This window comes from Chrysemys picta, chromosome 12, assembly GCF_011386835.1.
Source record: "Chrysemys picta bellii isolate R12L10 chromosome 12, ASM1138683v2, whole genome shotgun sequence".
In the NCBI taxonomy this organism is placed as follows: domain Eukaryota; kingdom Metazoa; phylum Chordata; order Testudines; family Emydidae; genus Chrysemys; species Chrysemys picta.
Window position 1 is genome coordinate 16705372 of NC_088802.1, and position 26333 is coordinate 16731704.

Below are 26333 nucleotides of genomic sequence, written 5' to 3' on the forward strand. Positions count from 1 at the left end.
CTGCACCTTTAATCCCCTCTGTGTTCTATTGAGAAGCCACCTACAGCAGTGGGAGGGACAATAACTCCACATGGGGAAGCCCCTTCCCCAGCCAGTTTGGTTCTGGTGAACAAGGCAGAGATTTTGCAGGAGGACTCCACATGCCCTGCCGTGACGGTGAACGGTATTTACACCTGCTGGTGAAAATCTCCCTCTAACTCCTCCCAGCTGTGAGTGATGCAGACTCAGCAGAAATTCTGCCCAAGTTCAAAATCGAGGCAGACTGGGCAGGTGAGAGCCTCCTAGAGATGGAGCGGGGGTGGGGCGGGGGGCTGCAGCAGCCAGGGCCCTGGGAGAGCAACAGGGAGGGGAAATTCAGTTTCATTCATTCATTTCACAACAATGGGCCTCACCTCATGGAACTAGCTACAGGCAGAACAGCCAAAAGCTCTGAGCCCTGGCACTTTAGGGCCTGTGCACAATTGATTCTGCTTCTCCCAGGATCTCTCCTTAGACTCTCTCCTGTTGCACTGTGTGTTCCAGTGCGACTCACCAGGGGCTCTTGCTTAGGGGCCCTGGCCCTGCAGAGACCTGTCACCAGCAGGGGCAGCTCCTCCTTGGGGGAGGGTGGAGTGAAGTCCCAGCAGGAATGTAACTGCTGTGCAGTGCAGCTGACACACTGTGGGGGGCAGCACCACCTGCTGCCACTGGGGAATCCTGGAGGCTGCAATACACCAGGCTGCTACCGATGCCTGTGCCTCACTCAGCCTGCAGGCAGCACAGGGAGAGGCCCAGAGCTGGGCACAGAGGTGGCTGTGGGGCTGTTTCAGCTCATACGCACTGGCAGGTCTCGGGGGCTTTGGTGATGCAGGGTTCCCAGAGGCAACATGGAATAATGGGGTGCTCAGCACTGGCCCCGGGGGAATGGTTCCCCAGCCCCACAGATATCACTGCCAGGACGTTTCCCCAGAGACTCAGCCTCACTTTCCCTTTTGTTAATTTCTCCCCATCCCCCCGCTGCTTTTTCCCCTAAATTCTTTATGTACAGCACCAGGAACAATACAAACCCTCCACCACCACCACCCTCCCCCCCCCCCCCGATGGTGGCCACAGAAAATACTGACTCTAGGACCAATTCTCAATACACATCTCACACTCCCCATGAGACCTCCTGTTCTCAGTCATATCTCTGCATGTCTGGATGGGTCCCTCCACAGCTGGGATGGGCAAATCCCCTCATGCAGCCCCCCCGTCCCCACAGCTAGGATGGGGGACTCTAGAAAGTCTGGAAGATGCATCCACATTAGCACTGTCCTCCCCCTTCCTCAGATGCCGTTGGTGGGGACAGAAATGAGGACACCCCAGTAGGGGATTCATACAGGATTTCATGCAAGGCTAATGTCCTGCTTGGATTGGACTTAACTTTACAACCTCTGCAATGAAGTGGACCCGAGTGGATGGCTCCCTGTTAAATCAAACAGTTTGCATCTTTCCCCATGTTAAATACATCTGAAGTGTTTTTAAACATTGGCCAAGCTAATTGCTTATCATTATCTGTATTTATTATTGCTGCACAATAAAGCCTCTAATCAGCTATAACAAGTGCCCATGTGAACTAATGGATGACATAGTGCAGCAACGACTTCTATTCACCGTTGTGCTGGCACAGTGTCAGGGGCAGCAGGTTTGTATAATTTTTGGTGGTGCCCAGAATGGGTCCATGTCCTGCCACCGCCTCCCCCTCTCCCACACACACACACCTGCCTTGTAAGCCGATCTATATTTTTTAAAATAATGTAAAAATGGACTGGAAACAGTAAGCGCTTAACAGTTTCCCTCTATTGCACAATATCACTATCGTCAGAAAAATTTATTTAACTAAGAATATCAACTTGATTAATACTCTTTTGAATACAGAAACAACCCAACACTCTTAGATCAATAACCCTCAAAAGCAAATACTTTCTAAAACTAAAACAAAATGTAGCCCCTTCTTTTGCAATGTTCTTCAGGAGGGAGCAAACACTTTTCATCGTTGTTCAGTGGGGGATGGGGCTGCCCCTTGCCCAGACTGGGGCAGGAATGGTGATTGTGGGAGGAAGGGGGGACAGGGTGTCACGACACTCACCCAAGCCCCAGCTGCTCAGGTCCAGGAAGCCCCCTCGCCTCCCTTGGGGTGGGTGCGCCCCTCACCGTAGCCTCATGGGGTGGGGGATGGGGCTGCCCCTTGCCAAGCCTGGGGCAGGAGTGGTCACTGCGGGCGAAGGGCAGGGTGTCATGAGTCTGACACTCATCCAAGCCCCAGCTGCTCAGGTCCAGACTCCCGGAAGCCCCCTCGGAGTCAGAGTTGTCTCCCTGTGGGTGCTGGGCGGAGGGGGGAACTGCCATAACATGTGCGCCTCCTCCCCTCCTCCCACTGCAGGTGCAGCAGCCACCTCAGCCTGCCACCAGCGCAGGTCCCTTTCTTGTGAGGTAGCGCAGCACGGAGCAGCAGGGCAGCCATACGCTGCACAGGGCATAGGTAGCGATGCTCCAGGGGAGCTGCATGGTGGTGGCAGGTGGGGCTGTGGGAGAGACCCGGCCTCAAACATTGGTGGAGTTGGGCTCCCTGGGCCTTGAGTACTGCTGGAGCACAGGCACCACGGGCCCATATAACTCATGGCCCCTGCACAGCGTATTTATGCAAGTTTTCAGTTGCAGAAGTTTGGCCTGTATTTATTTACTTCTGAAAAACACCAAAAGTTAGATTCTGACTGTGTGGAGACATCAACTATTATAGAAACCACATTATAATGTTTACTTTGCTTACTATATATGGGATTATAACAAAAATGTCATAGGGAAGATCCAAATGTTAACTCTAGCCTGTGTTCTTGCACATAGGTTGTTAATCCCTGGGAATTGCTGGGAGCAGATTGAATTGGGCTCTATCCAGTCCCACAGAAGTGATACCTGTATGTACTGACAGCTACAGATCATTTTTCAAAATAGGTAGAAGAATTTCCACTTAGAACTGTGACAGCACATGAGGTGGAGAAGACGACATATAAAATTATATATCAACATGGCTGTCCTGAGCAGACACTGGCAGATCTAGGCTCTGAATTGAATAATGAGGTAACAGTTTACATTGGGTGTTATTTTCACTCTATGGTCAATTACACAATCATGGCTGTGTGACGGGGGCTGTTAGCAGCTACAAACTGAGCCCTTTGAAAGCAGCACCCTGGTCACTGAGAACACCCAGGGCACCGGGTGCAGTTAGAGGAGGAGGGACTGAGTAGTTTGGGTTTGGAAGGGCAGAGGGGATCACTGGCACCTGTAGAGAGCCTGATTTGGTCACTAGCTCAATGCTGAGAAGAAAGCAGCAGTATAAACGTCTGAACCAGGGAGCAGGAAGGGGGCTCCTCGTAACTACTGCTATGTTGTGAGGCACCATAAAAAGTAATAAAGAGACACGGTGGAAGTTCCCTGGCAGACTTCATTCACAGAGAGGTCTGCCAGCCAGGGGTTGCAGGAACTGATGGGGGAACCCATTCATAGTTAGAAATTTAAAAATGAACATTGCCTGAAATCTCTTCATGACACTTCATGCTGTAAATTGTGAGTGACAACACATTTTTATGTCTTGTCAGACAGTAAAAACCATGTTGTATATTAACCTATTTGCCAACATATTTTCCCATGTAATAACACAATAAGATTGGATAAGAAAGCACAGTAATTACACATAATTCAGTGAGAAAGAGGGAAAGGAACGCAGATATTTCTGAAGGAAATTTTAGGGACAAATGATCTATTTTAGATTAAAATTTCCCTGTGTTAAAAACTAGGAAGAACACATCGCTTCAGGAGCCCATTCCACCTAGACACTAGCAGACTGGATAAAAAGCACAAATGAATCTATCAAAAGATAATTTTAGGGTATTTATTTTCAAATAATCAAAGTAAATTTAGGGCACTCTGCCAAGGATGGCATATTGTGAATAAATCTTCAAAACTGAATTATTATATTGAAAATGTTCATAAGACATCACGTTTAAAACAAAAAGTAGTCCTAGCAATGCCATGTGATGTGCCTCCCCTCAGACTCTGCTCAGCTCGCTCTTCAAGACATTAGGCTCAATCACTGATTTCAAGGAATTAGACCAGTTGGTCACTATTTTTACAGAGCATTGCAGAAAGTGGTGGACAGAACCCAGAGGAATTGTGATGAATTTCCTGGAGCAATTTTATTTTCTTTGTACTCTAAACCTCACACGACAACAAAAATATCACCCTTTCAACTGATTTATGGCCTAGAAGAAAAGTTTGCCAAAAAGCTTCACAAAATTTCATGTTGTGTGTCATTAAGTGCCAGCGTCTTTAATACAATTAAGTTAATTTGTGATGATTGAGTAAAGGAATACAACCGCTTCTCGATTTCTTTACCAAAGTACATTTGTTGTGTCCTTATAACCAAGAATATGAGGAGCCCGGCAGTATATTGAAATCAATAGTGCACAGTGACAGTACATTGCCTGCAAATAATATTTCTAAAGAAAAATAAACTAAAAAATGGAGATTGTAGAAGAGATTTCTATCAATAGGAAGAGAGCATTTGAGGTTGGGGACCCTGTTTTGTTAATTGATGTGAGTAAAAGAAAGGAAGGGTCATATCTTGATTACCAATTATATGTAGCTAGAAAGTTAAAAATCACATGAATTAATGCTGACAGGAGTTCAAAGAATATTATATAATCTTGTGTGAGTTAACTTAAATATATTGCTTAATTAATTCTATCATTTTTTCAACTATTAATTTTCAAAGGTGTAGTGCAGGAGGTGAGCATATGTGCCCTGCTTTCCAGAGAGAACCAGACAAGACAATAAAGAGAGAGGGAGAGAGAACAGAGAGCAGCTGCACATGTGTGTAGTTGTGATGTTTATGACACAGGTACATTGTAACTGAACAACCCAGTCTGACAATTTAATGGTTTATTTTGTTAAGATAAACATTTTGGATTTCTTGAAATTCCACAGTTGAAATGCAAATGACATTATTTAGAGATGTTAAACTTCACTATAGATTTGAGGGAAAAATAAAAATTAATGTAAATAATTCCATTTCTACAAATAGATCTATAGGCTTGTTTTTGAAATACTGTTGAAATGTAAATTAAAATATTCTTGCATTTACACCTTGGTACAATAATAATTTCTATATTAAAATGATATTTTTTCTTTCATATTTTATATTGAGATTTCACAGGGGTAGAAAATTCTGACAAGGGTAAATGACCCCATCCACCCCCATCTGCTACCCCTGGGGATGGGAATGGGGAAAGGTGAGGGCTGGGGGTTCACAGGTGTCTGTTTTTCGACTGGAAGCTCCAGTTGAACAGGGAAACTGGCAGCGTCCGGTCAGCACAAAAAGTCCAGTTGCTGCAGTTACTGGCCCCCACCACAGGGGAGCGGGAAGAGCAGCAGGGCTGGGAGGGGACAGTCTGTGCCGCGGGGTCACTGTCAGGGACAGAGATTCCCTCCGGCCTGAGCTGGGACCGGGCAGATTATCAGGGGAGCCGCGTTTTCACCCCCAGCGTTGAGACCAGGACGGAAATAAGGGCGGAGCGTCCCGGAGAAGGTGCCAGTGAAAGTGAAGAGATGGGACCTGTCAGTCACATTGTAAAACGAGACCTCGCCCGCCTCATAGTCCAGGAAAATCCCCACCTGGCTGGGCCTGACGCTCGCGGGGAGAGGAGTCCTGGGGGAGGTGATGGCCTCGTATTTCCCATCCCTCAGCCACACGACCCAGTATCCATTCCCAGGTGTGTATGTGACCTTCCCCTTCCTGCTCACAGATTCCCTACAAACCCCCAGAGCCCAGTCAGGGTTGTCTCCCACCTCCACCTCCCAGTAACGCCTCCCGCCCGCGAACCCCTCAGTGCCCAGAACTTCAGGGTATGTATCAAATCTCTCAGGGTTGTTGGGCAGATCCTGGCGTTTGTCTCCGTCTCTCACACTTTTCCGATCCTCAGACAGGACGAGTTTGGGATTTGCCGTGTCTGGATCCAGAGTCACATCCACTGGGGAGAGAGTCACAGAGTCAGAGCCGGGGGCAGGGGCTGGTCACTGGGATCAAAGGGAAATTAACCTGCACCCCCGTTAATCGCTGTGGGGGGGGAGGGGGGTTTGTTGGCTGAGGGGAGTCAGGGCCCCTCTAACTGTGAGGAGACAATGGGGGGAAAGGGCGGGGGGGAGGGTGAGAAGCTGTCACTGGAGGCGAGGGAGGGGGCAGGCTGATGCCTGGAGAGGAAATGGGAGGGGGATGTGACAGGAGCAGAGGGGGTGGAGGGAGGAACATAGGGGAGGGGCGGGCACAAGGGCAATGGGGGGGACATGGAAAGGGGTTGGCACCAGCAGGACAGAGGGAGGTGAATGGAGGGTCAGATTCCAGGGGGCTGCAGGGAGTGAGGGGAGGGGTGGGCACGAGGGCAGAAGAAGAGGACGGACCCCAGGGGGCACAGGGAAGCAAGGGAAGGGGCAGGCACTCGGGGGCACAGGGGGTTTGAGGGAATGGGGAAGCTCCAATGGGGCAGGGGAAATCAAGGGGAGGGTGGGATTCCAGGGGGTGAGATGAGGAGGAGTGGGGCAGGTGGAAATATGGGGGGAGCAAATGGGCAGGCACTGGTGCCAAAGGGGCAGAATGGGGGTTGAAGGAGCAGGTGAGCAGAAGGGGGGCAGAGAGAGGGGTGTGCAGAAGGGCAGGACCTAGGGGGGCAGAGGGGTGTGAAGGGAAATGTGGGCAGCAGGGGGGCAGAGGGAAGATGAAGGGAGGGGTGGGACCCAGAGGTTAGGAGAAGGAGAGGTGAGGGGTGGGGCAGTGCTGAGGTGAGGGGAAGGGCTGAGACCAGGGGTCCCAAAGGGGGGTGAGGGAGGGACTTGCACCAGACAGGCAGGGGCGGCAAAGGAAACAGCAGGCACCAGGGAAGCAGATGCGGCAAGGGTAGAGCTGGGACTTGGGGCAGAGGAGGAGCTGGCACCAGGGGACTGGAGGGGTGGTGAGGGGTGCAGGTGTCACAGAGCCAGAGGGCGAGGAGAGAGGCAGGGGTGAGAAATAAAGAGAAGGTGGCATGGGTGATGGTGGCAGAGGGGCGAGAGGAGAGCGGGGTCAGTGGGGCAAAGGCTGGTGAGGGGGTGGGCAACAGGAAGGAAAGGGACAAGGGGAGTGTCAGGTGTTGGGGGGCAGGGGGAGGGAAGAAAGGGGTAGGCAGCAGAAGGGTGCGGGGGTAAGGGGAAGGGCAGGTGCTGAGGGATTGAGGGGGTTGAGCAGAAGGGCAGACACAGGGAGGGAGAAGCACCAGATGGCAGAGAAGGGAGAGGAGAGAGGCAGGGCAGGTGAGTAGAGGGAGGTGTTAGGAGAGGGAATTGGGGAGAGGCAGGTGCCAGGGGGTCAGAGTGGGGCTAGAGGAGGGGTGGGCACAGGGGGGTGAGGGAAGGGGTGGGTGCCAGGGGTCAGAGAGGGTGGGGAGAGGGGCAGGTGTCAGGAGGGCTGAGGGGAGTAAGAAGGGCGAAAGCCAGGACACCAGAGGAGGATGAGGGGTGGGGTGGCCATCAGAGGGTAGGGGGGTGATGGCAGTGGTAGGCACCAGGGAAGCAGATGTGGGTGAGGGGAGGGGTGGGAGACATGGCACAGAGGAGGGAAAGGAGAGAGGTGGATGCCAGGACATAGCAGGGGTGTGAAGTGATGGGTGGGCTCCAGGATGCAGAGGATGTTTGGGGGAGAGGGGAAGGTGCCAGTAGGGCAGGGGGAGAAGGGAGGGGCGAGTTCCAGCGGGGCAGAGATGGGTGGAGGGCAGGGGCACGTGCCAAGGAGGCAAAGTGGGAGTAGAGAGGCAGGGGCCCAGGGGAGCAGAAAGGGAGTGAGAAGAGAGGGAGGGATGTTGGTGAGGGGTCAGAATAGATGCAGGGTCCGTCACAGGGATGAGGGAAGGGTAAGGGAGGGGCAGGCCCCAGGGAATCTCTGTGGCTTTTGGGTCATGTGTGGTTGGTTTCTGGCTCAGAGCAGGTCGGTGCTGTTCCCACACACACTGGGGGTGCAGCCCTGCCCCAGGGAGAGCAGCTGGGACTCTCCATGCTGGCGGGCCCCAAGTGCACCACCTTCCAGCCAGGAAAACCCCACAGCCAGCCCCTCCCCTCACCGGGGCAAGCCCCACCCCCACGGGGCAGTCCTCTGGGTTGGGCTCACTTGGGGGGCATTACAGTGGAAGATTCGGGGGGGGTATAAATGCGCACTAATGGGCTGTTGCTAATGAAGCCAGGGCAGAGGGGATGGGAGGGGGCATTTCCCCACTTCCTGACCCCTCCACCTGGGAGAAGCTGCACCAGGTGCCAGTCCCAGTTAACACCCGCACAGCGCGTCTGCACTAGGGGTTTGCACCAGTGCAGCTACATCGGTGCAAGGAAACCCCAGCAGACATGGCCTGAGCCACTGCTGTGCCCGGGGCCGTAACCCCTCCCATCACTGGGGTTATAGATCAATAATTACAGGGTCACTGGAGCAGGGGAGCAGGACTCTGGGCTCCCAGGTGGGGGCCCGACCCACTGGGCTGCAGCGTCGTTCTCACTCCCACGCTCTGGCCCAGTGCCCATGGCAGTGTTTAGCCACAGGGGGATGTCACTCGGATCCCAGCGCTTTGAGCCCTCATGGCATTACATGGGGGGATTGAACCTGGGGCTCCCAGCTGAGAGCCCAGCCGCTGGGCTAAAGGCTAGAGGGGAAGCAGCGGCACCTTTTTCTCTTAATTGAAACTCAACAGCAAACTCAACATAGATTCGCGAATAGTTTCTGTTGACCCGAAATATAATTTTGCAGCAAATAAACTATTTGTCCAAAACATTTCACCCAGCTCCACTGCAAACCTGTCTGAGCAATTTAGGAGCCCGAATCCCAGTGACTTGCAGTGAGTGACTGTCAACACCCCCAGAAACGCACAGTTACAGGCAGGCCAGGCTTAGGACATCAGCTATGAAACACTCCAGAGCTGCTGTTTAATTTGCCCTTTGCAGACAAATTCCCCCTGGGCCCCTGATCTCACCCCCACAAATCAGGCTGAAAATGGAGACTCGGCTCCAGCCTGAACTCTCTGCCCAGAGTGATTTGTCTTATGGATGCTGTGAGTGGCACAGACCCTCTGCAGCTGCACCTGGACGTCTCCCAGAGCGGCTAGTGGTCACAGAGACCGTCTCAGAGCCCCAGGAGCTCAGGTGTCTCCATCTAACGACTTTGCCAGCCGCCCCCCTCGCTCTCATTAACCAGCCCTGGGTCAGACACGCTGGGAACTTTCACACCCAGACTCTGGAGACCCTTTGGGTTCATCAACACAGCCTGCAGAAGCGAATCTTGGAACAGAGTGGACACAGTGCAAGCAGGGACATTGTCTGTGTCCACATCCCCTTCACCCCCTTCCTGGGATGGGGAACAGCAGCCCCAGGGCCCCTCCCTTCACCCCCAGGGCAGGGAAGTGAGAGCCCTCAGCCTCCTGGGCATTGGGGCCAGGGCGGGCTCCAGGCTTTTGTCCGCCCCAAGCAGCCAAAACAAAAAAAAGAAAACGAACAAAAAAAGTCGCGATTGCGATCTAAAAAAGCCGCGATCGCGATCTGTGGCGGCAATCCTAGGCGGAGTGAGGGACCGTCCGCCGAATTGCTGCTGAATACGTGGACCTGCCGCCCCTCTCCTGAGAGGCCACCCCAAGCACCTGCTTGAGAAGCTGGTGCCTGGAGCCGGCCCTGATTGGGGCCTCCCAGCACAGGTTCCTGGGTGTGCACGAAGGTGTCTCCACCCAGAGAGCTCTGTGCACCCGGCAAATACATAGATGTGCCCGTGGATCAGGATCCAGGATGGTCCTCTCCCCAGGAGTGATGGAACCTCTCTAAAAGCAGAGGGGTCACCCACTCATGCCAGCCCTTCTCCCTGAGCTTCTGCCCCTGCACCGCCCCTTCTCCCCGAACCTCTGCCTTCACACCACCTCTTCCCCCTAACACCCTGATCCCCTGGTTGCTGCTCTCAGCCCCCTCCCCTGTCGTCGCTCACCTTTACAGCTGGTAAAAAGTGGGAGGGAATAGCCCTCCCATTGGTAAAAGTGATTGGCCATGGCCTCTGGCCCCACTCTTCCAGTGCCCCTTACTCAGCCCCCAACCCCAGGAGGAGAGGGGGCTTGGAGCAGTGTCAGTGAGTTCAGTGCTGGGGGTACGAGGGGCTTTACACCCCGGCTGCTGGAGCTCTATGTATCGAGGGTATGAGGACGTCACAGAGGTCGTGTGAACCCCGCACTGTCTTGCCAACATGGCTCAGCCCTGACACCTGCTGGATCCTCTCCCTGGGGAGGAACCGTCCCTGAGGCCCATTCAGGCCTTGGCCTCCCTGCGAAGGTGGCCGGTGAGGCTGCCGTTAATGTGAGTTACGCTGTGAGCTCCTGTCCGCTGGGAACCGGACTCTCACCCTGGGCTGAGATCAGTGACTGGGGAGTGAAAGGCCCCAGCTGCAGGGCCAGTTCCAGGGTTTTTGCCGCCCCAAGCAGCCAAAAAAAAAGCCACGGTCGTGGTCTGCGGCACTTCCGCCGCGACTCTACCGTCGCCGCTTCTTCGGCGGCAATTCAGTGGCAGGTCCTTCCCCCCGAGAGGGAGTGAGGGACCCGCCACCGAATTACCGCCGAAGAGCTTGCTACGCGGGTGCCTGGAGCCGGCCCTGCCCAGCTGCCCTCACTGCCCCCCTGAGCCAGCCCAGCGCCGCCAGCCATTCAGTGCAATAACAGCGATGCTCACACTTGGCAGGTGCCAGTGGGATTAAGGAGGTTGAGCAGAAGGGCTCACAGGGAGGGCAGAGGAGGGGAGGAACAAGTATCAGGGGGCAGAGAGGGGTGAGAGGCAGGGCAGGTGGGTAGAGCGAGGTGTTAGGAGAAGGGATTCGGGAGAGGCAGGTGCCAGGGGGTCAGAGTGGGGCTAGAGGAGGGGTGGGCACGGGGGGTGAGGGAAGGGGTGGGTGCCAGGGGTCAGAGAGGGTGGGGAGAGGGACAGGTGCTAGGAGGGCTGAAGGGAGTAAGAAGGGCGGAAGCCAGGACAGCAAAGGATGGTGACGGGGGTGGGGTGGCCATCAGGGGACAGATGGGGGTGAGGGGATGGGTGGGAGACATGGCAGCAGATAAGGGAAAGGGGAAAAGTGGATACCAGGACATAGCAGGAGTGTGAAGTGATGGGTGGGCTTCAGGGTGAAGAGGATGTTTGGGGGAGGGGACAGGTGCCAGGAGGGCAGGGGGAGAAGGAAGGGGTGAGTTCCAGCGGGGCAGAGGTGGGTGGAGGGCAGGGGCATGTGCCAGGGAGGCAAAGTGGGGGCAGAGGGGCAGGGGCCCAGGAGAGCAGAAATCAGGGGAGAAAAAAGGGAGGGATGTGGGTGAGGGGTCAGAATAGACCCAGGGTCCAGGTAAGGGAGGGGCAGGAACCAGAGAGGGGTGAGGAAGGGGTAGGCCCCAGGGAATCTCTCTTGCTTTGGTGTCACGTGTGGTTGGTTTCTCACTCAGAGCAGGTCGGTGCTGTTCCCACACACACTGGGGGTGCAGCCCTGCCCCAGGGGGAGCTGCTGGGACTCTCCATGCTGGCGGGCCCCACCTTCCAGGGAAACACCACAGCCAGCCCCTCCCCTCGCCCGGCCCAGCCCCACCCCCACGGGGCAGTTGTCTGGATTGCGCTCACTGGGGGGGCAGTACAGTGGAAGATTCTGAGGGGGTATAAATGCGCACTAATGGGCTGTTTCTAATGAGGCCAGGGCAGTGGAGAGAGAAGGGGGCATTTCCCCACTTACTGACCCCTCCAGCTGGGAGAAGCTGCACCGGGGACCAGTCCCAGTTCACACCCACACAGCACGTCTGTACTAGGGGTTTGCACCAGTGCAGCTACATCGGTGCAAGGAAACCCTGGCAGACATGGCGTGAGACACTGTGTGCCAGGGGCCGTAACCCTTCCCTTCACTGGGGTTATGGATCAATAATCACAGGGCCACTGGAGCAGGGGAGTTGGACTCTGGGCTCCCAGGGGTGGGTCGACCCACTGGGCTGCAGCGTCATTCTCACTCCCACGCTCTGGCCCAGTGCCCATGGCAGTGTTTAGACACTGGGGATGTCATCAGACACCTGGAGCCCAGCGGTTTGAGCCCTCATGACATCACCCGGGGAGATTGAACCTGGGGTTCCCAGGTGAGGGCCCAGCCACTGGGCTAAAGGCTAGCAGGGAAGAAGCAGCACCTTTTTCTGTTCATTGAAACTTGACAGCAAACGCGAATAGTTTCTGTTGACTCGAAATATAATTTTGCAGCAAATAAACTATTTGTCCAAAACATTTCACCCAGCTCCACTGCAAACCTGTCTGAGCAATTTAGGAGCCCGAATCCCAGTGACTTGAAGTGAGTGACTGTCAACACCCCCAGAAACGCACAGTTACAGGCAGGCCAGGCTTAGGACATCAGCTATGAAACACTCCAGAGCTGCTGTTTAATTTGCCCTTTGCAGACAAATTCCCCCTGGGCCCCTGATCTCACCCCCACAAATCAGGCTGAAAATGGAGACTCGGCTCCAGCCTGAACTCTCTGCCCAGAGCGATTGTCCCATGGTGGATAATGGTTAAAGAGACCATCTCAGAGCCCCAGGGGCTCAAGTGTCTCCATTTAACACCTGCGCCACCCACCCCCCTCGCTCTCATTAACCAGCCCTGGGTCAGACACGCTGGGAACTTTCACACCCAGACTCTGGAGATGTTAGTCGAAACAATAGTTAAGAATAAAATTGTCCAACACATAGAAAAACATAAACTGTTGAGCAATAGTCAACATGGTTTCTGTAAAAGGAAATCGTGTCTTACTAATCTATTAGAATTCTTTGTAGGGGTCAACAAACATGTGGACAAGGGGGATCCAGTGGACATAGTGTACTTAGATTTCCAGAAAGCCTTTGACAAGGTCCCTCACCAAAGGCTCTTACGTAAATTAAGCTGCCACGGGATAAAAGGGAAGGTCCTTTCATGGATTGAGAACTGGTTAAAAGACAGGGAACAAAGGGTAGGAATAAATGGTAAATTCTCAGAATGGAGAGGGGTAACTAGTGGTGTTCCCCAAGGGTCAGTCCTCGGACCGATCCTATTCAACTTATTCATAAATGATCTGGAGAAAGGGGTAAACAGTGAAGTGGCAAAGTTTGCAGATGATACTAAACTGCTAAAGATAGTTAAGTCCAAAGGAGACTGTGAAGAACTTCAAAAAGATCTCACAAAACTAAGTGATTGGGCAACAAAATGGCAAATGAAATTTAATGTGGATAAATGTAAAGTAATGCACATCGGAAAAAATAACCCCAACTATACATTCAATATGATGGGGGCTAATTTAGCTACAACAAGTCAGGAAAAAGATCTTGGAGTCATCGTGGATAGTTCTCTGAAGATGTCCACGCAGTGTGCAGAGGCGGTCAAAAAAGCAAACAGGATGTTAGGAATCATTAATAAGGGGATAGAGAATAAGACTGAGAATATATTATTGCCCTTATATAAATCAAAAGTACGCCCTCATCTCGAATACTGCGTACAGATGTGTTCTCCTCATCTCAAAAAAGATATACTGGCACTAGAAAAGGTTCAGAAAAGGGCAACTAAAATGATTAAGGGTTTGGAACGGGTCCCATATGAGGAGAGATTAAAGAGGCTAGGACTCTTCAGCTTGGAAAAGAGGAGACTAAGGGGGGATATGATAGAGGTATATAAAATCATGAGTGATGTGGAGAAAGTGGATAAGGAAAAGTTATTTACTTATTCCCATAATACAAGAACTAGGGGTCATCAAATGAAATTAATAGGCAGCAGGTTTAAAACCAATAAAAGGAAGTTCTTCTTCACGCAGCGCACAGTCAACTTGTGGAACTCCTTGCCTGAGAAGGTTGTGAAGGCTAGGACTATGACAGAGTTTAAGAGAGAACTGGATAAATTCATGGTGGTTAAGTCCATTAGTGGCTATTAGCCAGGACGGGTAAGGAATGGTGTCCCTAGCCTCTGTCTGTCAGAGGATGGAGATGGATGGCAGGGGAGAGATCACTTGATCATTGCCTGTTGGGTTCACTCCCTCTGGGGCACCTGGCATTGGCCACTGTCAGTAGACAGGATACTGGGCTAGATGGACCTTTGGTCTGACCCGGTATGGCCTTTCTTATGTTCTTATGCTCTTATGTTCTTATGGAGACACTTTGGGTCCTTCTACACAGCCTGCAGATGTGAGTCTCAGAATGGGGTGGACAGATTCAGGCTTACGGGGCTCCCTCTTTGGAATTAAAAATAGCCGCGTAGACGTTCAGGTTCTGGCTGGAGCTCAGGCTCTGAAGCCCAGGGTGGAGCCAGATCTGCCCCTCACAGCGCACGCAGGGACATTGTCTGTGTCCACGTCCCCTTCACCCTGTTCCTGGGATGGGGAACAGCAGCCCCAGGGCCTCTCTCTTCACCCCCAGGGTAGGGGAGTGAGAGCCTCGGCCGCCTGGGCAGTGGGGCCTCCCAGCACAGGTTCCTGGGTGAGAGTGAAAGTGTCTCCACCCAGAAAGCTCTGTGCACCCTGCAACTACACCGATGTGCCCGTGGATCAGGATCCAGGATGGTCCTCTCCCCAGGAGTGATGGAAGCTCCCTAAAAGTAGAGGGGTCACCCAGTCGTGCCAGCCCTTCTCCCCAAGCTCCTGCCCCTGCACCGCCCCTTCTCCCCGAACCCCCATCCTCACATCGTCCCTTCTCCCCGAGCCCCGGCCTTCACACTGCCTCTTCTCCACCAAGACCCTGACCCCCTGGTCGCTCCTCTCTCCCCCTCCTCCCCCATTGCTTGCCCTTACAGCCGGTAAAAAGTGGGAGGCCTAGCCCTCCTATTAGTAAAAGTGATGGGGCCATGCCCCCCTGGCCTCCCTCTTCCAGTGCCCTTTATTCACCCCCACAACCCTTTGGGGCAGTGTCAGTGAGTTCAGTGCTGGGGGTACGAGTGGGGTTTTACACCCCTCCTGCTGGAGCTCTGTGTATCGAGGGTACGAGGACATCACAGTGGCCATGGGAGCCCCACACTGTCCTGCCAACATGGCTCAGCCCTGACACCTGCTGGAGCCTCTCCCTGGGGAGGAACCGTCCCTGCGACTCCTTCAGGCCTTGCCCTCCCTGTGGAGGTGGCTGGTAAGGGTGCTGTTAACGAGAGTTATGATGTGAGCTCCTGTGCGCTGGGAACCAGACTCCGAGCCTGGGCTGAGGTCAGTGACTGGGGAGTGAAAGGCCCCAACTCCCATCACTGTCCCCTTGAGCCAGCTGGTTCCTCTTCCCCCCCGCAGTGTGATACCAGCGATGCTCACACTTGGTGACACCCCCCGTACCTCCAGCGGGCAGGGTGAGGGCCTGCCCAAGGAGCAATGGGCACAATCTACAGCAAGGGAAACTGAGGCTGGAGCTGAGGAAACACCTTCTAACTCTCAGGGCAGTGAAGCTCTGGACCAGGCTCCTAGGGAGGCTGTGGGATCCCCGTCACTGGGGTTTGTAAGAACAGGACAAACCCCTGCCAGGGATGGTTTAGGCCCTGCCCCAGCACAGGGGGCTGGATTAGGTGACCTCTCGAGGTCCCTTCCAGCCCTGCATTGCCATGAGTCTAGGTTACAGCTGTTCAGGGGCTGGGCCGAGGGCCCTGGGGGGTCTAAGTGTGGTGTGTGGCACGTGGCAGAGTTAACACTCTTAGTGACCCTGGCAGCTCAGCGTCCCTGCCAGGGGCCTGGGTTGGCATGTGTCTGGCTGCCTGTACCCAGCTCAGCTGGGTGTTACTGTGCTGTGTGGACAGGACCTGGGGTGCCACCTGTCCAGATTTCCCAGGATCATCCCTTTGTTCAGGTCGCTGTCCTGGGAAATCGTGAATCTGCCAGGACATTATTAGCCCCAAGTGAGATGGGGAGCTCGGGACCAGTAGGGCCCATATACACCGCACAAGTACCGGCTGTGGGGGGTCACTACCAGGGGGTGGGAGGGGAGTAGATCTGGCACCATGTCCTGCTTGGTGAGGTTTGTGCCTGGCACAGCCCCAGGAACAGGAGCCCATGGGGGCTGGTGCCCTCTCCCAGGGGTGGGATGGGACACAGTACCCGGGGGTGGGATGGGGAGACAGTGCCTGGGGTGAGGAGACAGGTGGTGTATGTGGAACAGGAAGATTTCCTGTTTTTTTTTTGCACCTCAGAGGTGGTGACCCTAACAGGACCCCAGTGGTGTTTGTGAAACTGCTCTGTGAGGTAGGATACCCCGGAGTGCATGGACCCCTTGGCCAGTAGTGCTGCAATGCATGTGCATGGCCCCTGGGCTCTCTGATCCCTGCTGGAGCTGCCCAGACTCTCCCAGCATGCACCAGTGCACACATGGTTGGGCTGGATGCTGGGTACAAACACACAGACACAGCTCAGCTACGGCTGTGAGGCAGAAAAGCTGCCGCGTGGGCTGGGCACAGTTTGTTGTAACTGGGTCAAGGGAGTGTCACAAGCTGGTTATAAAAACGTGTCTGCTCTTGCAGTGGGGTCAGGGCCTTCCTCACCCCAATTCCACGGGGACACTGAACAGCTCCTGTCTGGGCCTGTTACACTAGAAGGAAATTGTGGGCTAAAGCCTGATCTGATCCTGCTGCTGGGAAGAGAGCTTGGCAGTTCAGTTCAATTATGGCCAGATAAGAATGTCCATCCTGCAGAGCCCAGGTACCACCTGGGAAAGGTGACACCAGGGGGCAGCATTTCATCACTAATCAGCCCTTTCCCGAAAGGGGGCAGGTCCCTGCTCTGCAATAAACCTGGGTTTTGTCTGCCCCTTTCCATCCACCCCAGTGATATTGCTGTTTCCAGCCTATTGAATCTGATAGGAAAATGCTCTGTGCAGGGAAAGGAGCAGAGAGCTGGTGGGGTGGGGCCTCACTATGGATAAAACATCAGTGGTATGTACAGTACCTGCGTAGAGCTGGGCGCATCTCCACCCTGCAACCAAACACAGACAGAGGAGTGAGAACGCCCCTCAACACCGACACGCTGAGCAGGAGACAATGTCACACAGGGTGATACAGGGGGGAATGGAACTTACTGAGCTCAGCCTGGAGTTTGTCTGAAAATAAAATAAAGAGAAATGAGTCAATATCACATTATCTTGCAGAAGAGAAGTGAGTCAAAAAGACCTTAAAGCAGGGAAGTTACAATCCTTAGACTCAGCCTGGAAGCTACATCAGCAGCCAGACACCTGCACCCCTGAGCAACAAAGGAAGCAGGAAGGGGAGAAATACAGTAACCCCACCTGGCCAGGTGCAGGAGGTTGTTAGAGCCAAACAGGGATCCCTCTGCAAATGGAAAATATTAACCCTGTGAAGCCTGCAGAAAGGAGCATGCAGTACATCGGGTGAAGTGCATGATGGGAATTAGGAGGCTAAATGGAATTAGAAGAGTGAACAGCCAGAGATATAAAACATATACCAGGGAATTATTTCAGTCCAGCAGAATCAGGAAGCCCGTGAGAGAATCGATGGGTCCCCTGGATCAGTAGCAGGGAAAGGGAGCAATTGGGGAGGGCAAGGACAATGCTGAGAGACTGACTGGTTTCTTTGCATCAGTTTCCACCAGAAAGGTTGCTGGGGAGAGACCTGCCCTGGAGCTGCTCTGTTCAGGAAATAAAGACCAGGGATCGAGGAGTGAAGAGGAGTTATTGGAACAAACTGACAAACTAAAGAGCCAGCAGCCACCAAGAGATCCCTGCCAGATGGCAAATCCCAGGAGCTCTCAAATGACATCACATGATATGGCTGAACTGCTAACAATAATATGCATCGCTCATTAAAATCAGCTACACTTCTGGAGAATCGGAGGGTTGGGAATGTTGTAGCCAACTTTAAAATTTTGGTAGGAGTAATCCTGAGAATTACAGCCCAGTGAGCCTTACGTCAGTGCCTGCTAAACTAGTTGAAACTAAAAGAGAATTCTAAACCAGCTCTATGAGAATGATAGGATAAGGTCTGACTAGCAGAGCTGGAAAGGAAACCTGTGTCCCACTAATCTATTAAATTGCTTTAAGTAGGTCAGTAAAATCGTGTACAAAGAAGAACCCATTGGCATAACTGATGTGGACTTTCAAAGAGCCTTTAACAAAGTTCCTCACAAAAGGTTATTAAGGAAACTAAGTCATCATGGGGTGAGGTGTAAATTATTGTCCTGGAAAACTGAAAAGCAGCAAATTTCAAACTGTAAGAGGAAATGACCTCTCAAGGTCCCTTCCAGTCCTATGATTGGATGATTCTATGAAATACTGTTTTATAGGATTCATAATTAGTCTGTGGAACAACTTGTCACAAGATAGCATTGAGACCATGAGTTTAGCAGGAGTAAAACAAAAGATATTTAGATTGACAATGAGAACATACAAATTTATACTGGGTAGGGCTAAAACAAAAACAGACAAGCAAAGAAAAAAACCCAAATGGACAAAGAAATCAAAAAGGCCCAGGCAGTGATATGGGAATGTGAATCTCCAGACTTATCACAGTTCTCAAAAAATGCAAGCATTCTAGAGGGCAGAGAAACCCCCTCCTGCTTCAGGGCACAAGCCAATTTCTAACTCATGGGGGTCAGGAGGAAACTTTCCCTGGGGGCAGGTTAGTCTGTCATCAGCCACTAGGGAGTTTCTTGCTCCTTGTGAACCAGCTACTGCTTCTGTTTTAGAGCCCGATTCAGTGAAACACTTAAGCATACACTGAATAGGGATGTACTGACTCGTGGGCTTAAAGTGCAACATGTGCTTAACGACCCTGCTGAACTGGGGCCCTAGTGAACATACACTAAAGGCCTGTTTAGATAATTATCCCCAAATAAAACAACTACTTTGAGGTTAAAGTTTTTATGAAAATCAACTATTATTTTTGGCTGAGGGAAGTGAGGCCCCACACCTAACTCAATGGCCTTTCTATCTGTCCGTCTGTCCATCTGTCTATCTGCAATGTGATAAGTTTTGACAACCACATTCCATCAACTCCATTTCAGAGTATGTTTTAGGCATCAGTGGGCAGAAACTTCTGGATTTTGGTGAAAAATGGAAAACGATAAAAGCCTGATATGCACTAAAATCTCAGGATACAGGGTGAGGCAGTGACCTCAGGGTTAGGATTAGGGTTTAGGGTCAGGGTGCCTCTCATCCCCATCCAGCCATCGCCCTAGCCAGGTCACTTGTCCCCAGTCCTTCCAAACTCCTCCCCCACCGCTGATCTAGGGTGACCAGATAATAAGTGTGAAAAATCAGGACAGGTGGTGGGGGGTAATAGGTGCCTATATAAGAAAAAGCCCCCAAAATCGGGACTGTCCCTATAAAATTGGGACATCTGGTCACCCTATGCTGATCCCACTCCCGTGCAGAACCCTGTTGATTTTGGTGAAAACCAGAAACATGGAAAAATGGATTATAGTAGATTTTGGTTTTCCAATTGTTACCTAGCAGCTCTGTGTTCTTAGGGAACCAGGGTGCAGTATCCAGCCTGTCTGACTGACAAAAGACCTCCCCCCATCCCCCAGTCTCTGCTTGAAACAAAACCGATCAGAAGAAAGACTTACAAAAAGCAATGAAAAGTCATTGGGGACATACCTAAATCTCTGGGATAAGGGTGACAGGATTAAGGAAACTCCCCTAGCCTCATTTGCATCAAAGATGGGACAAGGAGGCATCTCCATTAGCATACAGACTGGAAAACAGAGATTCCAAGGCAAGAACCACAGGGAACTCTGGGACCAGAAAAGCAGGGAAGCAATGCATCATGGGGGATCTCTGCTCCAGATGTTAGTGAACCTATGCGTGCACACACCCAGCTCAGTGGTTATCAGATCAATTCTAGTAATAATTCCTTTATTGGTATCCAAAATAGTGAAGCTCCCTAATTGCATTGTGAGCTCCCTTGAAGGAACACTGCACATAGCCAACTCCCATTGTCTAGCCTGAACAAAACACCTTTAGTATACTCCCTTGAGCCATCAGTTTACCCATAAACAAATCTAGTGTTCTCTTCCCCAAACCATTATTGTTTCCCTACAAAAAACCCCTATCCATACTCAAGTGAGTGTTCTGATGCCTGATCCAAAATCTGCATCAGTTCCACTGGGACTTCATCTTCTCCTGACTGATCGTGCTGGGGGCTCTGCCTGTCTCCAGCACTCCAGACCCTCAGCTACCACCATCTCCTGGGACCCCCCGATCGATTCAACTGTCACGGAGTGGTGAGAACACACACTCTCTAGGTATAGCCTTCTGCAGGGGCGGCTCTCTGTTTTCTGCCGCTCCAAGCACGGCAGTCAGGCGGCCTTCGGCACGCCTGAGGGTGGTCCGCTGGTCCCGTGGATTCGGTGGCATTTCTGCGGGTGATCTGCCGGTCCCGCGCCTTCGGAGTGCCCGCTGCCAAATTGCCGCTGAAGCCACGGGACCGGCAGACCTCCCGCAGGCATGCCACCAAAGGCTGCCTGACTGCCACCCTCACGGTGACCGGCAGGCCTCGCCCCGCGGCTTTCCATCCCAGGCATGCGCTTGCTGCACTGGTGCCTGGAGCCGCCCCTGGCTGTCTGACCCTGACTTGTGTGATCAGTTATAGTTTTGTAAATCTGACTTTTATAATCAAGTTTAAGTTAGATTTAATATTATAACTGTTTGTTTGGCTCCCCTATGGTTATTACCTGGAAATAAATAACTTTCATGATTAAGCTGGTTGCTTCTCTCTCTCTCCCCCTTCCCCCTCCCCCTCCCACTCCCCCCATGGATGTTTTTTGGTTTCCTGATTTGCTCTGTAGCACGTTCCTCGCACCTAAGCTAAAAGATCCCTGCACCGCCCAAAGATCCTGTGGGGTTTGCTCATCAAGTGGGTTACTACCAGAACGACTGTAACGTGAAAGTGGGGGTAGGGACGTGCTGAACCTGGGACATATGAGTGTGGCAGATTGAAAGTGCTGCTCAACCCAGCCTGCTCAGGGTTACTCTATTCCATGCGGTGCCCATGGCATATGAGGGTGACAGCTTGGAAATGCTGCTCGACCCAGCCTGCTGAGTCCAGGGACATATAAGGGGTCAGCTTGGGAGTGCTGATTAACCCGGTCCTCTCAGACATGCTCTGGTAATGCGTATGTCTGTGTGTTCATCTGATTCTGGGGCTGGAAGAACTGAGGCCTGGGGAACCTAGGTCCTGCACGATAGCTCCATTGGGAGGGGACTTGTAGAAGGGAGAAGTAGAGCTCTGTATGAGAACAGAAGTGACACAAGCAGCACATTGATAGAAGTACAGAACCCCCTGCCCCCAGAAGAGTAACCCTAATAAATGAGTGTACCCCAAAGTAACGGGCAAAGCTGGTAACAATGCTCAAACACTGACAGGGTCACATTCTCATGAGTAAGTCTCACTCACTGAGCAGCAAACCACTCACCCAAACTCCCACTGGGCTGCACTCAGAGCAGACGAGGGGCCCGTAGGATTCAGCTTGTTACCCAGTAACACAAGGCCCAGGTCACATTGAAGCAGCCAGACCAGCCCCTCCTCCAGCTCAGAAAGTTCAGCCAACCTTGGCTAATGGGGGCTGGGGCAGTGCTGAGCGATGGCCACACCATGCAGCCCTCACATGTCCCTGGAGAGAGGCACAGACATGTTATCCGTTACCAGTCTGTGCAGCTCCCAGCACAATGGGCCCAGTCCAGGCCTCACAGCACCTGGGTCAGGGACACCCATTAACTCAGCAACGGAGGGGTCAGGATGTCAGAGTGATGGGGCCTGGTCAAATACCTGGACAAGTACCAGCAGGTGGCTGTAAGTAGCAGGCAAACTGCCCAGCACTCAGCACATCAGCCTCCAGCTACCACACAGCTCCAAGCCTGTCAGCTGGGTGCATGCGTGTCCCGGGGTCCCAGGCACAATACAGCTGAATATCCCAATAGCTTCCACTCACCTATGAATCTCTTCAACACTTCATTCATGTCAAGGGAAATTTTATACACGTTCTTCAGGTCAGTAGAGACAGCTTCTTGTTCCTGGAGTTTCACATTTTCACTCCTATGAAGAAAACGTCCCATCATCACTCAGCTGCTCTGTACACACATCATCCCAGAACCACCACCAGGAATATAAGAGCAATGAAAATGGGAAACACACCTGCTCAATGTGCTTTTCACATCCTGAAAGGAAAAAGAATCAATGTTCTGTATTAACACAATGTGCATAAAACTGAGGGAGTCTCGCTCTGGGCATCAAACTTTCATCTAGAAAATAGATCAACCCTCCCAGGCTTCACTGTTTTGTGGTAAAATCTCATCCACCGTTTTGCATTAACACTTGTTTCATGTATGTAAGTGAGACAGGGATTTAGCTGAAGGTTTCTCCCTTCTTGGGACCCAGCCCATCAGTATCTGTGTTTATCGCCTGGGTTGGGTCCAATGTTCTGGGGTCAGAGCAGGGATGGGTTTAGCTCAGTGTCATCCATTTAATCTCCCTTGGCCTCACTGGGTCTCCAGGAGAATTCCCCTTGGACATGAACTGCAATATATTGGAACTGATGGAGCCCTTAGCCAGATGTTCTGTTTGTCTGTAACCACAGACACATTTACTCTCATTGTTGGGATCCAGACCCAGGGATCTGAGGTATAATTCTGGATGGGTGGAGAATTTTGATGCCATCTCACCTTTAGCAGCTCGACAACTGGTTGCTGACACTTCTCCTCAATCTCTGTGATCAGCTGCTGCAGAGAGGAGCTTTGCTGGGAAAGTTTGGTGATCTTTTCCTGTAGTCTCTGCAGAGTCTCCCTCTCCTCCTCCTCCAAGCTCTGCAGAAGAAGCTGCTCCTCCTCTCTCAGCAGCGTGTGCAGTTTATTAAATTCACCTGCAATCATCTCTCTCTTATTCTTCACTTTCCTCTGGAGATAGAAAAATAGGAAATGCACAGAGAAAACGTGAGCCAGATGTTGAGTTACACAGACTGGGCCTCTGTCCGTGAAGCAGGGGATATTAGATCAGTATCAGGTTTGTAAGGATAGTTACTTATTTGGGAAACGTAGCATAAAGGGTGTGTTTTAGTTCAGAGTTAATATGGCCAGTTCAATAGCGGGGTTGTCTAGGGTGCTTTGGAAAGATGCAGTAAGGCAGGAAGGGGCAGAAAGGAGCAAGCGGCAGGTGAGGGAGGGAGCCTTGGGGGAGGGGGTGGGGAAGCTGCAACAGTGAGCGGGGAGCCTCTGGGGATGAGCAGGAGCAGGGCATGGGGCAGAGCAGGAGGGGAGCATGGGCGGGGCCTTGGTGAGAGCAGGAGAAATGGGGGTGGAGCAGTGGGCAGGGCAATGATCCAAGCACCGGGGAGGTTCTGGAACTCATGCCCAACCTTCCCGAATGCCGGAGGCATGCGCTGCCCATGGCCGGCGCCAAGCCTGTGCAACGGAGCAAACAACCAGAGTAGGTTCATAACCTCATCCTGGAGCTTTATGGCCCCGTCATTCCTGGGAGCTGCAGGGGGAAGGGCCCAGGGAAGAATAAACCTGGACACCCACCTGCCACTCTGTGGTTTTCTTCTCCTCTTTAGACGTCAGAGCCAGGGCCTCTTCCAGCTCCTTCCTCAGAGGGCCCAGGGATCCCTGGAGTTTCTCCTGCAGGGGCATCGTGTGCGATAAACAGCCATTAGTCTGCCTGTCCGATGGGTGGACAGCACTGTCCATATTGGCATTTCATACACCAGCAGTAAATACCCTGGAATTGAGAAGCAGAGCAGGGGCTCTGCTTCCTGCAGACACTCAGGGCTTCTCAGAGCCTGTGTTTGAGCTAAAGTTTCCCATCACCGAGCACAGGCCAGAGGGGAAACAGCTGGGAAGGTTCTGAACGATCCCTCCTGCCAGTGAGAGTGAAGAGGTTGGGACAGCACCTCGCTGCCCTGTGCCCAGACCCAGGCCAGGAACAAGACCCCCCTGTGCTCTCGTCTGTCCAGGCTCCCATGTGGCCTCCCTCAGGCAGCAGTTGAGCACCTGAGCCAGCGCAGTCCCATGAACTGTACAGGGTGAAGCTGTGATGTGGCTGGAGGTAAGTGAGGAACAGGGAACACACTCGGTCTGGGGGAATGTGCCACCCATAATAATTATAACTGCTCCAGAGCTGTGATAACCCAGGGCTCTCTTCCCCTTTGACAGCGTGTGATTCCTTCACACTGCACAGCAATGTGCTCCTGCCCCATCAACCCCACATTCATGGCAGCCCCCCAGAGCCCCTTCCAGAAATTTTCCCATTTCACTCTTTTCTCTGAGCCCTCGAGTTCTCTCCTCCCCTCTGCCCAAGGGCCCAGGCTGCTGCTGAGAGCTCCTGGGGAGCTGTTCGGTGACACCCCTGAGGTGCTGCTGCAGGGAGGCAGTGAAGGAGGAGCCAGCAGGGGCTAGTGAGAGACAGGAGGCAGAAAAGCAGCCTTTGCAACCAGGAAAACAGCTTCATAAATGAACAGGAATCAGACTGGGGGAAGGGCAAAGGTGGCTGGATTCTTTGAAGCTCCACCCACAAAATAAGCTCCACCCATTGGAGTCACCAAAAGGAGACACCATGATCTGTTCACAGTAGATGGTGCAATGTTCAAAACAGGATGGAGTTGCTGATTGGCTCCAAGGGGCTCCTGGGGCCAGAGTCCCCTGATGGGGCTAGAATATACATCTGGATTCTGCTGGGCGCTCTGGGCCTGGTCCTCCTTTACTGGGGGGGAGAATAAGAGGTGGCATCTCCCAAACCTCACCCGCTCGTGGCACCGGAAGGAGGTGTCACTGGCAATAAATGGTGCCGAGCTGTAATTCTCCCTCTCTGGTCTCACAAGGGAACAAAATAATTAACAGTGTTGATATTTAAATGATCAGTTCTCCAGTCTCAAAAGTAATACACTCACATGGACTGGCCTGCAGCTCTTGTGATTTAAACCTCACTGATTGTTAACATCGGCCATTGTGTAAAAAGTCCCCTTATTTCAGCAGTGGACGCTGAGTTTGAAAAACATTCAGAATCTCAGAGAAAAGTTTCCCACAGCAGATATCTTTTACGACTTGATATTCTGATTCTGTCGCCACACTGCCAGATCATTAATTTTGTTATAGCATCTCCCATACAATGAAAGCTTTACAGAGCTGAATGATGCATCACACCTGTGACAGGCAACTTTCAGTGAAATCAGCCTGTAATTAAAATCCAAAGTTATTACCCATTAAACTTGCCAGCAATTCCCTACCTTGTACTCCTGGGCAGCCTCCTCTATGGGAACCACCCTGTGATCTCTGTGAGCCCGGGACAGATGGCAAACCAAACAGACAGAAGTTTGATCCTCTTCACAGAACAGTTTCAGAGTCTCCTGGTGTTCCCCACACACCCTCTCCTCTCCTGCTCCCTTTGCTGCCTGTAAACTCAACCGTTTGACTATTTCCACAACATTTGCCAGCTGCCTGTTCGGCCTCAGGTTTCCCTGTTGCACAGTTTCTCTGCACTGAGGGCAGGAGACGGCTGTATCGGATCCCTCCCAGCACTGGGTGCTGCAGGCTCGCCAGAAATTGTGCCCACAGTCTATAATCACCGGGTCCTTAAAATACTCCAGACAGATGGGGCATGTAGCTTCCTCCCGGAGACTTTCCACGGGGTTGTCTGTGGCCATGGCTCCCTCTGGACAGTGTAACAGGGTTAGTCTCACTTTTCTGAGCTCAGAAATATGTCCCGCCTGCAGCAGCAGCAATTGGGTGTTTCCCTTCCTGGAACTGACCCAGGCTGTTTGCTGAGCTGGAGCCAGATCACCCCTAATGTTCCAGCCCTGGAGGCTTTGGTGAGAAATGTCCCAATAAGGCTCCGATCCTGCAATCAGCCCCCTCTGCTGGTGTGGGGGGTCACTGGGGATTCACACGGACATCAGCTTCCCCTTGTCCTGATGAGCTGACAGAACTGCGTGTCTAAAGAGTGATATTTAGGCTTGGCAGAATTCATTTGATTTATTATGTAATTTTGACTGGTAAGATTAATATTTGTAAGAATGTTTATATCAATATTATTGTTCACAATTGTGGGAAATTGGGGGGAAATCAGACAATATTTTTGTCAGACTAATTCTTTTGTGACAATAGACAGATTCAAAAAGTGTAACTGTTAAAACTCAAATTGTCAACATCTCATGTCAAAACATGCTAAGTAAATATCCTTAAATTAAACTCTAGTAAGTTCTCAAGCAGCATTTTTCTTACTGTACCTATTGGTCCATTTCAGTTCTTATCAATGGAAATATTTTTTCATCAGTTTGTGTGTGCAAAGTGAAA

General features: G+C 52.1%; 1 protein-coding gene across 2 annotated transcripts; it reads right to left on the bottom strand.

Moving 5' to 3' along the window:
* Window positions 1-3893: 3893 nt before the first annotated feature.
* Window positions 3894-25900, bottom strand: LOC101940190 (E3 ubiquitin-protein ligase TRIM39-like). Of its 2 annotated transcripts, XM_065565001.1 has the most exons (8): window positions 25268-25900; window positions 23568-23663; window positions 22713-22943; window positions 22186-22208; window positions 21983-22086; window positions 17115-17135; window positions 16985-17011; window positions 3894-6044 (listed from the first exon to the last, which is right to left on the bottom strand). In XM_065565001.1, exons 1-8 carry the CDS (start codon window positions 25682-25684, stop codon window positions 5485-5487), a joined length of 1479 nt encoding a protein of 492 aa, XP_065421073.1. In that variant the 5' UTR covers window positions 25685-25900; the 3' UTR covers window positions 3894-5484. The 2 variants fall into 2 exon arrangements, with proteins under 2 accessions (XP_065421073.1, XP_065421074.1); XM_065565002.1 differs by lacking the exons at window positions 16985-17011; window positions 17115-17135.
* Window positions 25901-26333: the final 433 nt, after the last annotated feature.

What these genes read in the sequence shown, in the direction of transcription:
- LOC101940190 (XM_065565001.1), bottom strand. Translation starts at nt 25,684, where the DNA reads ATGGCCACAGACAACCCCGTGGAAAGTCTCCGGGAGGAAGCTACATGC. An exon ending in AGAAAACCACAGAGTGGCAG is followed by an intron (nt 22,944 to 23,567) that starts GTGGGTGTCCAG and finishes TTCTATCTCCAG; the next exon opens with AGGAAAGTGAAGAATAAGAG. An exon ending in AGTGTTGAAGAGATTCATAG is followed by an intron (nt 17,136 to 21,982) that starts GTGAGTGGAAGC and finishes TTTTATTTTCAG; the next exon opens with ACAAACTCCAGGCTGAGCTC.